The sequence below is a fragment of the Apaloderma vittatum genome, unplaced genomic scaffold (assembly GCF_000703405.1).
Source record: "Apaloderma vittatum isolate BGI_N311 unplaced genomic scaffold, ASM70340v1 scaffold13177, whole genome shotgun sequence".
In the NCBI taxonomy this organism is placed as follows: domain Eukaryota; kingdom Metazoa; phylum Chordata; class Aves; order Trogoniformes; family Trogonidae; genus Apaloderma; species Apaloderma vittatum.
Window position 1 is genome coordinate 36,692 of NW_009724646.1, and position 16,874 is coordinate 53,565.

A 16,874-nucleotide genomic window follows, 5' to 3' on the forward strand; every position below is an offset into this window, starting at 1 on the left:
AGTGTTTGCATCCCTGATGTATTTTTCTAGGGTTTTTTCCTTAAATCCCTGAAAAATAATGTTTTTAGAAATACTTTTCCATCTGATTCCTTCCCTAATTTTGTACTCTGTTGCTACCAATTTACTGCTTAGCCTATTTCTAGTCATTGTGATCTTACGCTTCATGCTAGTAGTCCTTGGAATTGATAATTGTCTATGAAGAGACTCCAGAAGGTTAATAATGCTGTGACCACAGCCAAAGTTTATGTGCACCTCTTTTCATCTTCCCCACCTAGATGAATATTTAATTTGCAAAAGAAATACTCCAGGTTACATTTTTCCCGTTTCCAGGTTTTTTATTAGAAAATATGCAGCCTACTCTTCTGGCATCTTTTTTTTTACTCACTGGCTTATTTTCAGGAAGCCCAGGAAAAAAATGTGTGCTTGAGTGTAGTCATGCTAATTCATATTACATCAGCTGATACGGGAGACTGTACAGCATAAAGTGTTTCACATCAGAGGTCAGTGTTATAAGGAACTGAAGTACCTAAAAACTTTAGTATTTCCTTTCTCTGTATAGGAGAATGTTGGCTTGAGTTCAGTAGGCATTAAGACAAAGTAAATGCTTTATCTGTAACCAGAAGCCAAAGTGCCCATTTAGGTAAATCTTATGCTTTACCACTTATTTAAATAAATAAGTAAATAAATAGTTGCAGCAGCTCCGGAAACAAAGTTATGGTTGGCAAGAGGCTCTGGCATGTGCTTGGAGTGTATCCAGGCCACAGGTAGATCCCATCACACAGACACATTAAAGACAATTTTTTAAATTAAGAATAACATTGAACAATTATTCTTCACTAGTTTGTTCAGCCAGATTCTTTTTTATGTTTAGTTGAATGACACAGAGGAAAAAGCCAAGAAACAACAGGATTGTTAGTTAAACTCACAGTTTGGAGCAGCTGGAGCTAGGTACTCTTTCCAATTTGCCTACTCAGATCAATTTGTTTGGGTAGTTTCAGTAAAATTCAAGTATACCTTGTTGGTTTGAAATTGTTTCAGAAGTGCTGAAACTAATATTTCAATTTCTGGGACTTAAAAAAGAACAAAACAAAGAACTTTATTCACAAAGCTTTGGGTTAAGGAGTATTTGTTTTCTTCTTAACTACCAACCTAGTGATTGCCATGCGGCGTGGGACACCTAGGCTTGTCTGGTTTTTTTTTCTTCTGTCAGTTTTCTCACCATTTAAAGAGTTCCCTTATGACTGGCGTATAGGATAAAACAGGGTGAGCTACAGTGTGTTACCTATTGCCAGAAAGGACCACAAGTGTGCAGTTGAAGTTAGCAGCAACTATTTAGCTAGCTAAAGCCACAGTGCTTCCTCTACTAACAAACTGTCTACAGTAGGCATGGAAGAAAATGAAGGCAACGCTGAAGAAGAGAAACATGTATTAGTGTAGAGGAAAGAATAGGATGGAGTCACAGGTTATAATCTGTATCATATCCAATTTGCAGGTGGGTCTGAAGTCATTTGAACCATTTACAGGCAAATGAAATTGTAAAGAAGCTAGCTTCTGCCTTTCATAGCTTGAACTCTGTTTTTCTAAAGCGGGAAAGTACAAATATATAAAAACTGGAAAACAGACCATCCCCTTTCACACGATCCCAAAAAGAAAAGGCAAGAGACATAAACGTTTTGCAGGAGGCATGGCAGAACAAAACCAGCAGACTTGAAAGTCAGATAAAGCAGAAAAAAATTACTAATTTGCCTTACTAAATATGCATGGTCCTATGCAGAAGGCAGTTTTTCAGAATTTCACGGCTATGATGTTAGGAATGGCAAATTTAAGAAGGGCAAATACAATTTTTTTTTCTGAAAGTTTAGAAAACCTACTAAATACGAAAGAAAACTTTCCTTCTTTCCCCACCAAAAAAATCCAAACCACCAAGTATAAACAGGTATTTTTTTGTTACTTTTGTGTCAGCCATTATAGACGTGTTTACTGTACTTAGTAATTAAGTTCAGAGAGGAAAGAAAATAAAACATATCCAAAGCTTGATGTGCAGAATTCTCATTTCCATTGGTTCTGATCTGCTGCTTTATATAAATGGACCTCAGTGTTACATCTCCAGGATGACAGTAAGCACCGCCTTGGGTCTACCTCCTGGTTTGTGCCACAATTATTGTGCAAGTTGAGCTATGGAATGTGCGTATGAGAGTGAGACAATTTGAAAAGAAAGAATTTAAGAAAAGTCGTTAAAGGGCAGCAAACAGTATATGCAGAAGAGATGTCATTCCTCACTGAAAAAAGGGCTGCTTGCATGAAACGAGCACCTTGCTATTTTTCATAGAGCAACACAAGTTCATAAAATGTACTCAAATTTACATAATTCCTCTCCATTGTAAATACAGCCATTAATCCTATCCTGCTGACTTGCTTTTCTGGAAGGTGGATCAGCTGAAGCAAATATTAGATCAACAAGCAAATGATTTTAAGGAGTCACTGAAGAAACATACTCTACAGTCCAACAAAGAAAAAGAGAAGCTTTTGCAAGATCTTCAAAATACCATTAAAGAAAACCAGAATGTTAAACTGCAGCTGGAGGCATCACATCAAAAAGTCTTAAAAATGTTGGAGAGAAGCAAAAATCAAGAACTCAAGGTCAGTTTACAACATACTAGTGTAAAAAGAATTGTATCTGTGGGATAAAGCATATTAGTTAGAGCAATTTAGCAAAACTTTGTTATCTCCAGTGATCTTAAAGATGAGCTACTATTGTTGCACATAATGAATTATTCTGTGATTTTGAAACCTCATCATCTTTGGGTTTTGGTATTTTATCTGGTTTTATTTATTTGTTTATTTATTTTAACATTTGAACTTAGACCGCAGTGTGAATGAAATAAATGAAAGGAATGAAATTTAAAAAAGAAATTAATTTATGAAATGAAAATGTTTCATAAAATAATATAGCCTATGCTCTACAGTTAGGCTGCAGTGAATACTAGCTCCTGTAGCTGTGCTTGTCCTTCAGAAATACAAGCGAATTCCTAAGTGTATTATTAACAGGACTCAGTTTTATTCTTTTTAATCCATTATTAATTTATATATAAATACTTTAAAAGAAGTGTAAAAGGCTTGTATAGTGATGTCTATTGCCTTAGATACCTTCAAGAAATCACTTCTGTAAGTGGATAACCAAAGCTTTTAAAGGTTCATGTGGATTTATTTCAGTGACAAAGTGTTAATGCAGTATATGGAAGTTCTAAAGAATGTTGCTGTTTGAGAGAGAAAAAAAATTTAAAAGTCTATCTGTGATTGTGACACGGAGTTCAGATGTTCCAGTTGGTGTCCCACAATTTAGGGAAAACCTGCTTATAAAACCTACATAGTAAAACCACCCTGAGTAGTTTTTTGTTTATATATTCAGAGTAAAATCCCAGCTCTAACAAAATCGAGCTGAAGGTTTGGTAAAAAATGGAACTGAGGATAGGAGCTTGCTTTCAGAGCCAGTGCAGAGCAACTGGTCTGTTGTTCACAGTGTATGGGTGGCACTTGGAAGTTTTAGCCAAGAACGAAACACGTAAAGGTAGAAGCTTTTGTCTGACACACTGTAATAAGTAATGACATACAGTTCAAATCTGGAGAGTTTTATATATTGAAAAATAAAACATCTTTCTAGTGCCAAATAGTGCAGAGATGTCAATGTTGTTATTTCATGATGTACAACAAATATAATAGATGATATCTTGATAATTTATCTTGTTCCTATTTTTATTCTTGTGTTGCTGAAGTGACATGCAAAGTGGTGATAAAAATAAAAGTTCTACAATGAAGGGCCAGTTATTTCATATATATTTGTACAACATATATATTTGTACAACAAATATAATAGATGATATCTTGATAATTTATCTTGTTCCTATTTTTATTCTTGTGTTGCTGAAGTGACATGCAAAGTGGTGATAAAAATAAAAGTTCTACAATGAAGGGCCAGATTCATCCTGGCATTACAAGTAAAACAACAACATGGTAAATAGGTTGCAACTATTTTGTTTTTTGGGGGAGTTTGCTTACAGGAGGCAGAAGAACGTCTGAAAAAGGAATTTAATGAGACTTTCAAGATCCAACATCAGTCTCATAGGCTGGAAATGCAAACATTGGAAGAGAAAGCAAAGAAAGAATTACATGATGAACTCGAGCAGATACAGAAGCAGCAAACCCTGTTGTTAGGTACAGTGTCTCATGTCATGCACAGTTCCTATGGCTTGATTATATGCTGAGAAGCACTGACTTCCCTCCCATCCATTTTCTTTCCCATCTTCTGGGAGCTCAGGTCTTTGTGAATCTTCTTTTCCATACTGTGCAATTTCAGCAAGACAGACTTAATATTCTCTGTTAACCTACCTCTCAGCCATTAGCAGCAGAATATTGCTGGGAGAGTAGTCTGCTGTATAACATTCAAGTATGCCTTATCAGGTGTATTAAATTGTAGTGAGTGTATATCATAGAATCGTAGAATTGTCAGTTGGAAAGGGACCTTAAAGATCATCTAGTTCCAACCCCCCTGCCATGGGCAGAGACATCTCCCACTAGATCAGGCTGCTCAGAGCCCCATCCAGCCTGGTCTGGAACACTTCCAGGTGTGGGGTTTCCACCCCCTCTCTGGGCAACCTGTGCCAGTGTCTCACCACCCTCATGGTGAAGAACTTCCTCCTAACGTCCAATCTGAACCGATCCATCTCTAGCTTCAATCCATTCCCTCTAGTCCTACCACTACCCAACATCCTAAAAAGCCCCTCACCAGCTTTCCTGTAGGCCCCCTTGAGATACTGGAAGGCCACAATAAGGTCTCCTCGGAGCCTTCTTTTCTGCAGACTGAACAACCCCAACTCTCTCAGTCTGTCTTCATAGGAGAGGTGCTCCAGCCCTCTGATCATCCTCGTGGCCCTTCTCTGGACACAGTCCAGCACGTCCATATCTTTCTTGTGCTGTGGGCTCCAGAGCAGGACGCAGTACTCCAGGTGGGATCTCACAAGTGTGGAGTAGAGGGGGAGAATCACCTCCCTCTTTTTTCTATGATGTGAGGAATTACTATTTGTGGTTTAAGTCTGTTTTGCTGAGTTCAGTGGTGGGGATCAGTTACTCTGTGTGTGTTGTTCAGTTAGTTTAGAAAGTTCCCTAAACTGTTTAGAGCTAAAGAAAGTGTTGCATTCGAAAGACCTGTAATATCTCCAAGCTTGAACTCAGCTTATTAAAGCTCATCTGTAGAAGTTTTTTTTGTTAAAGAAAGAATAATTTGAAGGTACTTTAAGTGCCAATTGGATTTGCTTCTTGGTTTGTTTGGGGTTTTTTTTTCAGTAATTCAAATTTGCTAAAAAGATTCATTGCTCTCTGAACTTTGTATGTTCAATAGATAAAGTCTGTTCTTCAAGAAAAATTGGAGAGAAACAATAGAGAGAAAATTTTTTTTTCTCATTGTACTTGAGTCATCCTAAAATTTGCACCCAATATATACAAAAGTTGCAGAGTATGACAGATCTGCTTGCATAAGCGTTGTACTTCTCTGACACAACCAGAGCTCTCCTTAGCCTCCCTTATGGCCCTCTGTAAAACACCAGTGGACTTAACAGGGAAGCTCAGGGGTGCTCCAGTAAAGTTCAAGGTTAGAGGAAACAATTATAGTGATTTAGTCTGCAAAACAACTGTCACAGAATTAGCTCTGTGATTCCTATGTTGAACCATTGCTATTGTACTTCTCTATCTTCTTACTGTTGCTTGACTGAGCTACTGCTCTAGTAAAAGGAGGCCAATATACTTAATGGTGAAAGAGTAGAGAAACAAAGCAAAATGTAGTGTATTCATGTTTTCATCTACATTGTCTCTATCTACCTTCCCACCCAGCTGGCCTCTCACTGCCTTAATGATTGTCTGTCCGGTTGTTACTAGGATCTCTAAGGATGGAACTCTCTGAGCAACAGACATCATGCACTAACCTCAAAAAACAAATAGAGGAACTCCAAATGGAGCTGAGGAGTGTGAGGACACTGAAGAAGCAACAGGCAAGAGTCTGTTTCCTAATTCATTGCCATGTTGCATTTTGCGAAAGTAGTGGTATCAAATTTCTCTCTTCAGAGATAATAAAACTGTACAGTCTTTTACAGAATTGGAATGGGTTTCTTTCCCTTAGAACGTTAGCATTGTTCATCATCTTTTCCATAAGGGCAGGCTTTATTTTTCCATTTAAAGATCAGAATCTACAACACAAACAAAGGAATGTTACAATAAAATAAAATTTTGTGGAGATTATAAAATATGTTCAGCGAATTTTGATCACAGATTTTTGTATTACACCTAGAATTGCACATATAATTGAAAAATCAGTTCACAAAAATTCAATGCATGCTATTCCACTGAGATCCTTGCATTAAATAATATGAGGCTGTGAATAACTGAATTTGGCTTTTTTTTGTAGGAAGGAAGTAGCCAGAGTCAGATCAGATCTCTTCATGACGAACTGGAAAAATGTCAGAGTGAAATTTCTGAACTCAAGAAAGAGAATTTACTTTTGAAGGATACAATGGAGCTACTCAGTGCTGAGCTGGAGTCGCAGAAGCAAGAAGCTACACAGCTTCAGGATAGGGAGAAACAGCACAGAAGGTTTGCCTTAAATTCATACTTTACAGTGCTATGTATAGAATTGATAGTAATGCCAGCATTAGAGGTGCTCTAAATGTTCTAAAGTACTAATTGTAGAGGTTAGGAGTTTTGCAAAAGCAGTGGTTCATTTCACACTTCTCTCCAGCCATAACAAAAATGTTTGAACTGTACATTATATGTCAGAGAAATATGTCCAGTGTAGCCCCATGGGAGTGACCTGAGAAAATCTGTGTAATGTCAGCCTTTGAAAGGCAGTGGAAGTTGTAAACAAATCTCTCTCACACACAAGAGTTATTTAAAAACTGTAGAAGCCTCTGAGAAGAAATATTGGGATTTTGTATCTACTTTCTGTAGCTGAAGCCCATGGGTTGTTAACTCTGAAGGGGACACTTGACAGTGTTGTATGTACTCTGTGAGACTCTGCTCTGGCTGTAAGATGCAACTTTGCACTGGAGTAATGGGGGTAGTGATAGCAGATAACAACAGTGCCTCTGGGCTGATGGAAACCTGGAGCTGTAACATGCTCTGAGGGCACAGGAAAAACAAGATCACTCGTAGTTTTCTCTGTCTTTGTCGAAGGTGTAACCACAGGCTTGGAGCACCTGTTGGATTGCAGTAGTCATCTTCCCGTTTGTATACAGAAAAACTATAGGACTTACCTTTTACATGGGAGGCAAGACTGGGGTTCACCGCCTGGTGCATTTTTATGGCTGTTGAATCCTTTGAAATTTCTGAATAATGATACTTAACACGTTCTCTGCAGAGAGATTGAAGGATCTAGTGCATGGGTGCCTTTCAATTTATTTCTTCAATGATGTAGAATGTATGCCCCTAACTACTCAAGCTGTATATATTAAAAGATTTCTCAAGAGTATACCCTGAAAGGAATCTTTAAAATTATGTCCTATATAATCTAGAGAAAAACACTGAAGGGGCACAGCATTTCTCAGCAGACTGTCAGAGTAGCCAGAGTAATTCCATTGCAGTCTGCCAGTCAGTAGATATTTAAAGAATGAGATTTTTTTTTCTCCTTTGCCATCTTTGGAGAGTTACTTGAAAGTGATTTTCATTTCAAGCTTTTGAAGCAAGATCAACAGAAAGAATTGCAAACCAGAGGGTTTCATCAGTGCCCTCCAGCTACCTTGAAGGAATTCAGAGCCTCTGTTCATGAAGAGAAGAATTATTCACGTGTCAGTGATGAGGTCTAAAAGGTCTCATGCTAAAGCTTCTGGGCTGAAGAATAATCTTTACAGGGGATAGACGATGTAGCTCTAGTAAGCATTTGAGAAGGAGGCATTAATGGAAATTATGTAAGGAGAAATCCTTCAAATAACAGCAGGTAGAACCGAAGAGCTCAAATGATTCTAGGTACCTGATACATGCTGATCTAAAATTGACCATGGAAGATCTGCAACACTAACTTGCAGCTTTTTTTCTGCTTTTGCGGGACGAATAATTTGCTTAGGGGAATACTTAAACCGATGTGTGCATATAAAGAACGGCTCTCTTAGTGTTACATTAACAACAGTGACCTTGTCTTATGCTATATCCAGTTGCAAGAAACAGTATGTGAACCTTCTGGAATTTCATGGTGTTCTGCATTGATTTGTCATAAAATGTGATCTAAGCATCATCTAACTCAAGACTATTGACAAATAGAATGTGCCTAAAATAATAACACAAAAGCAACTTTGATCCTCCTTGTCTTTATTGAACACACTTATTCAATATTCAAAATGCTAGTGGAAAAAGCAAGTGAACCATTGAGTTTACCTTAAAAAGGCTAATTGGAGTCAGGTGTTAGCATACCTGGAGTCTTGTTAAGAAAATGAGCTTGGAAGTGTGGACTAGAGCTATGTTGACTGATAAGAACCACTCAGATGTTTGGGTTTGCCCTGCACAAGATGTATGCTTATGTGAGCTGTGCCTTACCAAAAAGAGCTTTCAGACGATCTATGATCAAGAATTGTTGATTTACGTAAAGCTGGAAAGGGTTACAAAGTGATTTCAAAGACCTTAGAAATTCACCAGTGTGCAGTTAGGCAAGAGATCTACAAATGGAGACACTTTGGCACTGTGGCTACTCTACCAAGAAGTGGGCACCCAGTCAAAATGACCCCAACAGCACAACGAAGACTCATCAGTGAGGTAAAGAAATAACCCTGAGTGACAGTCAAAGAGTTGAAGGCATCATTGGAACTGGCTAACATCTGTGTTCACGAGTCTACAGTACGTAAAACGTTAAACAAGCAGGGTGTCTATGGCAGGACACCACGAAGGAAGACGCTGCTTACTACAAAGAACATTGCTGCATGTCTGAAGGTTGCAAAAGAGCACACGGACACTCCACAGTGGTATTGCCAAAATGTTTTGTGGCCTGATGAAACAAAGATCGAACTATTTGGAAAGAACATGCAGCACTACATCTGGTGTAAAAAGGGCACTGCATATCATCATGAAGAAATCATCCCAGCTGTAAAGTATGGTGGAGGAAACTTCATGATTTGGGCCTGCTTTGCTGCATCAGGGCCTGGCCAGCTTGCAGTCATTGAGGGGAAGAATTCCCAAGTGTATCAAAAAATCCTTCAGGATAGTGTGAGAATGTCTGTACGTAACCTGAAACTCTGTAGACATTGGGTGATGCAACAGGGCAATGACCCAAAACACCGGAGCAAGTCCACAGCAGAATGGCTTCAAAAAAACAAAATCCGCCTTTTGGAGTGGTCAAGTCAGAGTCCAGCCCTCAACCCAATAGAGATGCTATGGGATGACTTGAGAGCCATACACATGGGATGGCCAAAGAATATGACAGAGCTAAAGCAGTTCTGCCAGGAAGAATGGGCTAAAATCCCTCCTGAATGATGTGCAGGTCAGATCCACATCTACAGGAGGCTCCTGGTTGAGGTTACTGCTGCCAAGGGGGAGGTCAACCAGTTATTGATTCCAAGGGTTCACTTCCTTTTTCCACTAGCATTTTGAATGTTGAATGAGTGTGTTCCATAAAGACATGGAGGATCAGAATTGGTTTTGTGTTATTTTAGACACATTCTATTTGTGAATATCCTTGAGTTAGATGATGGTTAGATCACATTTTATGACAAATTAATGCAGAACACCATGAAACTCCAAAAGGTTCACATACTTTTTCTTGCAACTGTAGTTGTTTCTGATTTGAGAGTGATAGAGTAGCTTGTTATTTGGATGTGCCAAATTATTCTAACCAATTATTTAAAATTACTATTCCTACTGTTGCCAAGTAAGTGAAACCAGTAATCTGCTTGAAGTAATCATTCCCATTTCCATTCTGACGAGTTTTGTGAATTCCACCTCCAGTACAGAAGCGTTTTGCAAGGACCAGGATGAGAGCAGACGAAGGTCTTTTTTACTGGGAAGAAGGGACAAGTCCCAAAGTGGCTATTCTGAAGGAGAGCTTTTATTCTATTCCTGAAGATCCATTTCAGTGTTTTACACCAGGAGCTGTAGTATGGGTTAACCCTGATGACAATTTATTTTTGAACTCTGCAACGTTCAATACTTATATGTTATCCCTGTACAGATGCTCATTTTAAAAAAAAAAAAAAAAGCTGTTTTATCAGAAAGGCCTGACTACACCTCTGTATTTTAGACTTGAATTTAGGGCAGAGTACAGCCCAGGTATCTCTTGAACCTGGCACAAGGAAGTTTTTTCCTGTCTGCAATTTTTTTTTGGTACAGATTTAAAGAATTAGAAGAAAAGCCAAGAAAATGGGAGTCCAGATCAGAAGATACACACCTTATAAGCTGTCTGCAAGACAAGTTAAGTGAGAGGGAAGACATTATCAAGCAGCTGGTGGTAAGATTTCCTTTTATATATGTACATATATATATTTTGGAATCTGTTGGGATGCTCTATTCAGTGTTTCACACATTGCTTCAGACTGATACTTTCTTTCTGTTCTGGAATATGTGATAAATATATGTTTCCATACCAACTTCCAACAAAGAGATGTTCTCATACACATAACTTTCTTTCCCCACAGGAAGGAAGAAAATTTCAGCATTCACTTTCAGCCAACAGTGAATCTTACAGGAATCGATCCTTTTCTTTCAACCCTAATACAGGATGCTTGACTCCTTCCATGAAGGTAAGATGGGCAATGCAATTAAAATCACAAATTGTGATGTTTAATTGCTATTTGAATCATACAGACAATCAGGACAATAAAGATCCTATTACTTTTTTTATGGTAATGTTATTCAGTATTCAGTATTCAGTAGAATTCTTTCCAGTAAGCCAACCTATAGTCAGGTGCTGAGTATAACATTAATTCGGTAGAAGCATATATGCACATAATACATGTGTTAAAGCAAATATAAAGCACTAGCACTCCAAAGACATCAGTCTTCCACTGGGATAAGCACAGCCATTTCTTGCAGATTTGGCAGCTGTGTACAGATTTGGGAGTTGCTATTTGGGATATTGCATGCATCGAGGAAAATTATGGATTGTGCTTGGGCTGCTCAGGATTTGCCCTCTGTCATTCCAGCCCCTTTGTATGATACTGTCTATAAATAGCCATGGCAAGAAGGGAGGTCAAGTTGGTGGAAGGACCCTAACTGAGCTCTACAAAGCTATCGGCTTTGATGAATCTAAAACCTCAAAGTCAAATACAAAAGTTGTTTTAATTGGACTACCCAATTTACAGATCCACACAGCGTACGCTGAGAATTTATTTTTAAATGCCTATAGAAGAAGATGGGAATCTTCACTTTAGGTGCTCCTCACAAGATATCTGGGAATGAGGGAGGGTTTTTTTGTAGCATAAAGTGTAAAAAAAGATGTATGGTAATGAAGTTTTCTGTTACAATAAACAGCAGAAGAGAATGGTTGAGGTACCCAGTCGTGTTGTCAGTGTTCCGAATTTAGCTTCCTACGCGAAGAGCTTTTTGAGCTGTGACTTGAGATCAAAAAGAAGTGCTCCTCAAATAACAAAATCTACAAGCTTAGACCGGAGTCCTGGCTGCCTCAGGGTGGGCTCTCCATCAGCACAGTCCTCAGACAGCAGTGCTGCCACAAGGTATTTGTCCATTTTGCAGTGACTCGTAAAATGATAAATCATTTGTATTCAGAATCTTGTAGGCAAACACATTAGACATTCGGAAATAAACAATGACGTAAGGTTCCTGCCATGCAGTGAACTCCACGTGTTCAGACACAGAATTTTAGTGCTGAAGTAAGCCATAATCACTGCCCAGCAAAACTTAGGCTCACAGCCCCTCCTGGTACAAAAAAAGAGAGGAGTTGCAGGTATTTAACTAAGAACATAGCTAACAGTGAACGTGGCTGTTTAGAACTTCAGGCATGTATCAGTGATGTGTTTTCCTTTCTACACTGGTTTCCTTCGCTTTGCACTTGGTAGATGTATATGGCATATTTTTATTTTAGGACATATTTGAAGGAATCTAGGCCAGTCATCTAGCAAAGGGCTTGGAGTTTTAAACATTGATTAGCTGATACTTAACCAAAAACTTAAATAGATGTTTTTTCTCTGAAAAGCTTGAATTTTTCTTCAAATTTGAGATATTATTCAAAAAAAAGTTTAGTGCTGTATAACCTACTTCTCTTAACTACTTTTCTTCCAGAAGTAGTTCAAAATGTTTGTAGTTAACATTATACAATTATAATGATCAATATTGAAAAAACCACCCCACCTACGGCTATACTTCAGGACAAAAGCCAGCCTTCTTGCCTGTCTCCTAGCACTGATTTGTTACCCTGTAAACTGCCTGCTGGAGAGCTCTTTCCTTGAAGGCAGATGGTGCTGATCGCTGCCAAAGACAATAACCGAGGACGCAGGCTTGGATCCAGTTTGGCAACTGCTACATCTTACAGATAAAAGCATTCTGTGTCAGGCCAGATGACTGCCAAGGCAAATTGGATTTGTGTTCTAAAGGGAAACGTGCAGGGAGACTGCGGGCAGTGTGGCTGCTACTTACTTTTTTTAATCAATCAATCAATCAATCGTAAGTGAAGTCGTGTTTGCTACTATAAGCTAACCAAAATTATAAATGTTAAAAAAGCATCTTGAATGCTTAAAAATCAAGATCTATGTAACAGGATTGATTATAAAAGCCAGTTAATAGATAAATCTTTCAGTAACAAATAAAACATTTGCCCAGTGTTTTTAATGCCTAAATCATATTTCGTCTTTTTAAGAGTGAATTGCAGCTGCTATTCAAGACTTCCTATTCTTGAAACACCTTTTTTTATTCTTTTTTGAGATGTCAAGGATTACATTTAAACATTTCTCTATAGCTGTTTAACTCACCTTCATGCTTTCCAGTGTGTTACTACCAGTGCTGTTAGCCCAGTTACCTGGCTAGCACAGAACCCACTAGAAATTGTACCTGGCGCCTTTTGGCCTCACCCAGCTCTCACATGAGCACAGATCCATTCATAGGATCATGAGGTTTTCTGGGGAAAAAAAGTATTAAATATTTGTAAGATTTTAAGTAAGTAAGTGATGCTAATGCTTATTTTTTTTGTGCAGGACACATGGCAATGAACAACCACAAACCAAGGACAACCAAAACCAAGACCCTCAGCATCAAGAATGGTTTACAAAATATTTTTCATTTTAAAGCAATTTCATTTTAAAGCAATTTTCATAATTCATGTAATTACTAGAAAAGCTGTTCCTGTTTTCTTTTAGCGAATGATAATCTAATATCTGATTTAGAAGGAAAAAAAAAAAAAAGATGTCATTTCCAAGTAAATACTTGGGAATAACTGCACACTATTACATCTAGTAACTATGGAGCCATAAGCATGGATTTTAGAAAAATGCATTTTTTAATGACTTCTGTAAAAAATGAAGAAAAAGCAAAATTCTGGATACTGTTATGAGAAGACACTTTTTAATCAAGAGACTGTACCACTCCACAATTACATCACATATGCAATTTTGTCTCTGGTATGTCCTGCCAATTTAGCTCCAGCTGAAAAAAAGATCTTACTTCGGTAGGTTATTTCTGTAGGTTTATGCATTTGCTTCATGAGCTGTTTAAAATAATTTCTGCATATAATAATGTATTTTTTCAAGTTTTTGATAGTTTTTTTTATTAAACTTATTTTAAGCTGTACAGCATGTGGTATACCTCCAAGAATAGCATGTTTATAGCAGGCTGGTTTACAAGTACTTTTTAGTTCGCTTAATGAACAGTTTTGTATAGTCAGCATTGCAATATAATGTTCTTGTTGCACTTCAGTACATGTATCAGCCTGATAAATTAGGAAAATCTGTAAGTATGAACATTAAAACTTGCTTGTAAATCATCCATTTCTATGTTTTGCAAAATAGCGCTATGCTATGCTGAAGTGCGAGTTCCAGATGTACAGGAACTGCATATTTGCACATTTTATCTCAATATTGTTCTCATGCACACCTAAATGCAAAGTGGGCAAGTGACTACATTGATCAGATCACACTCACTAACTCATTACTGGGAGGAAAGACACCCTGAAGAAATTAACTGTCAGGTAATTCATCAACAAATGTGAAAGGTAGGGAATTGCATAAGCCTAATGTTTAAGATAGGACAGTTTGTTTTCAACTGCTGTCCAAACTGATTCCCCATTTACCTTCAACCAGCAGGGCCCAGCTACGTAATGAATTTTATGTGTGCAAAGAGGCATCCCTCTAGCCTAACCTCTTCCTCTCTCAAACGGCCTGCAAGAACTGTACCAACAGAGAAAAGCACCATAGAACAGCCACTGCACCTCACCAGGGGCAGAATACTTCTATAAAGCCAAGACTTTAATCTCAGCTGTCAAGTATTTTCTTCCAAAATGAACTACTTGGTTTGGAAGGAGGCTTTGGCATCGTGTTTGGCAAAACTACACTTTTTATACATGTAATGAAGAAGAGAATAAAATGTCGTATGGTAAGTAACAGAGGAGCACATTGGTGTCTGAGCAGATCACAAATGTACAGGGCTTAGTTTTCCGTTAGGTTTCATCTGCTCTGCCCCAGAAACTTTTAAAGCACACTAGACAGTTCAATGCACAATTACCAATTCTAATTTCCAGGGTTACAATATTCTAATTAGTTAACTTTGTTCCCAAAAAGGCATCCCTAGAAAGTGGTTTCCCTAGTTATATGGATGAATTAAGCTTGTTGGCTAGTAATAGAATCCTTTTTCTACTATCTCCAGAATGTTTTTGGCTGCATTTAGATTACAAAGTAGCAAACCCCAGTAGAAACTAGTGCTGTATACTGGACAGTGCTGATGACCCAACATCCTCACTCAGTGGTCTTTATTTTGTGGGTATGCATTTTGGACCATCTCTACACTAGGATGACAGCAAGAACACCACCAGTAACACTGGGCCTGTGGGACATACCCCCCTATCCAGGGGTATGCATTTTGCAATTTCATTTCATCCTGTGAGAATAAAATTTGTATATCCCAAAACACCTTCTTCATGAGGCGAGCAAAAGTCATAGAATCATAGAAGCACAGAATCATAGAATGGCCTAAGCTGGAAGGGACCTTAGAGATCATTGAATCCAACCTCCCTGCCGTGGGCAGGGACGCCTCTCAACTAGCTCAGGAAACACACGCAGAGCGAACGGGGATCGAACCTGCAACCTTGGTGTTATCAGCACCACGCTCAACCAACTGTCCAGTGGAGACTGTTCAAGAAAAAAAAAAGTACATTTTTGATCTGACTGAGATACAGACAATTCTAAGGGTGCTTCTATAGTTGTACTTATAGATAATGACTGGATCACAAAGTATTTAAATCTTCCAGTAAACCAAGCTCTGATCTTTGCAACTATTTGCATCATACCAGCAAAGATACAGTTAGGGGAGAGCTAGGGCTGCTCTTCCTAGAAGGAACAGGGTGCATTTTGGAAAATACTTCTATCAGAAAGCATCCTGAATATCAACTCTGCATATTTCCCATTGAAATATAAACTCAATTCATATTTTCCCAAAGAAAAAAAACCAAAAGATATTTATTTCACTTGTCTCAACTATATTTGTAATACAAATTACATTATACAAAAAGCATACCAAAGTAAAAAGAACACTGCTGCTTTGCACTGTTGAAAATACTCAGATACATAAAATCAAAGATCATGTTTGCTTCATTGGAGCAGGAATATTAGCAGATGCTTGTTCTAAGTAAGCTAATGGGCCCTGAGGCATTTCTGCAGGCTTTTTGTGCTGTACGCTGATATCTTCCAGGACCTGTTGCCAGTGTCGCAATTTACTCAAATGCTTCTGAATTAATGCTTCTTTTCTCTGCAATTCATTTCTTAATTCTGAAACATCCTACGGATGACAAAATATGTGTTAGTAAATAGACAGTATTCATAAGAATAACCAACTCACATAAAGAGCATGTAATTTTTTCAGCTTGAGTTTTCAAGCCCATTTTATAGGGATTCTAATAATGGAAAAGTGCCTAATGAAACAGAGGGAAAGCGCTGTGAATGCACTAGTTCCCCTTGGCCACACATTTCAGATATAATTACTTCCAGCAAACTTTGACCAACTAGCTTGTTTCTTCCAATGAAACTATCACCTGCATTCCAATACTCCACAGAATAGCAGGCATCCAGGTTCATGGGAGAAGCTGTGTTAACAATTAGGTTCTACAAATGTAAGATACAGCATCATGTCGAGAAACCCAAAATTAATGTGAACGAGGTGACTAACTATACTGGTACACAGCTTTTCTGATCTAGCCTAACACCGACAGTTAACTTAAACATACCTCTTTAATTACTTGCTCTGGTTTCTGAACTGATAGCTGCAGTCTTTTTTGTAGAAAAAAACATTCGGTTTGTCTTGCCACATCCAGAAACTTCTGGATGCACTGATCAACACCTATATGTAAAATAACAAAACAGAAAGAACAGATTCCAAAACAAAAAAGAAGTTATCAGGCTAACACTGATAGCTGTTTGCATGTTTTGTCTGCACACTTTTCACAGCACTTTCTAGAATTTCAGGTTTACTAAAATAACACATTTATAAAACCAGGATGTGCATTAAGTCTCTGTATAAAATGCTGCTTTGCAAACTTTCAAAATTTTTTAAAAGTAGAAGAAAACAACTCTTTTTTTCCCGGTCACGCCCGGGTGGGTTTCTTTCCCCGTGAGCCTCGCGCTACTGCCAGAAGCGTTACACCTGGGAAGAGGCGAGCGAGCGATCCCGAGTCGCGCCAGGGTCCCCGCTCAAAT

General features: G+C 38.2%; 2 protein-coding genes across 2 annotated transcripts in view; one reads left to right on the forward strand and one right to left on the reverse strand.

The window, feature by feature from the left end:
• Positions 1-12,515, forward strand: part of FAM184B (family with sequence similarity 184, member B) — a 42,953-nt gene extending 30,438 nt beyond the window's left edge. The window contains exons 6-14 of the mRNA XM_009872606.1: positions 1,651-1,728; positions 2,438-2,640; positions 4,059-4,212; positions 5,929-6,041; positions 6,455-6,639; positions 10,354-10,471; positions 10,659-10,763; positions 11,494-11,696; positions 12,431-12,515. Coding sequence (XP_009870908.1) covers positions 1,651-1,728; positions 2,438-2,640; positions 4,059-4,212; positions 5,929-6,041; positions 6,455-6,639; positions 10,354-10,471; positions 10,659-10,763; positions 11,494-11,696; positions 12,431-12,515 — 1,244 coding nt within the window. The remainder of the gene's footprint in view (positions 1-1,650; positions 1,729-2,437; positions 2,641-4,058; positions 4,213-5,928; positions 6,042-6,454; positions 6,640-10,353; positions 10,472-10,658; positions 10,764-11,493; positions 11,697-12,430) is intronic.
• Positions 12,516-15,651: 3,136 nt separating this feature from the next.
• MED28 (mediator complex subunit 28) lies at positions 15,652-16,518 on the reverse strand (the record flags this gene model as incomplete). Its single annotated transcript, XM_009872608.1, has 2 exons — positions 15,652-15,960; positions 16,406-16,518. Coding segments are annotated over 2 exons (311 nt in total), but the record flags the coding sequence as incomplete, so codon positions are not given.
• Positions 16,519-16,874: the final 356 nt, after the last annotated feature.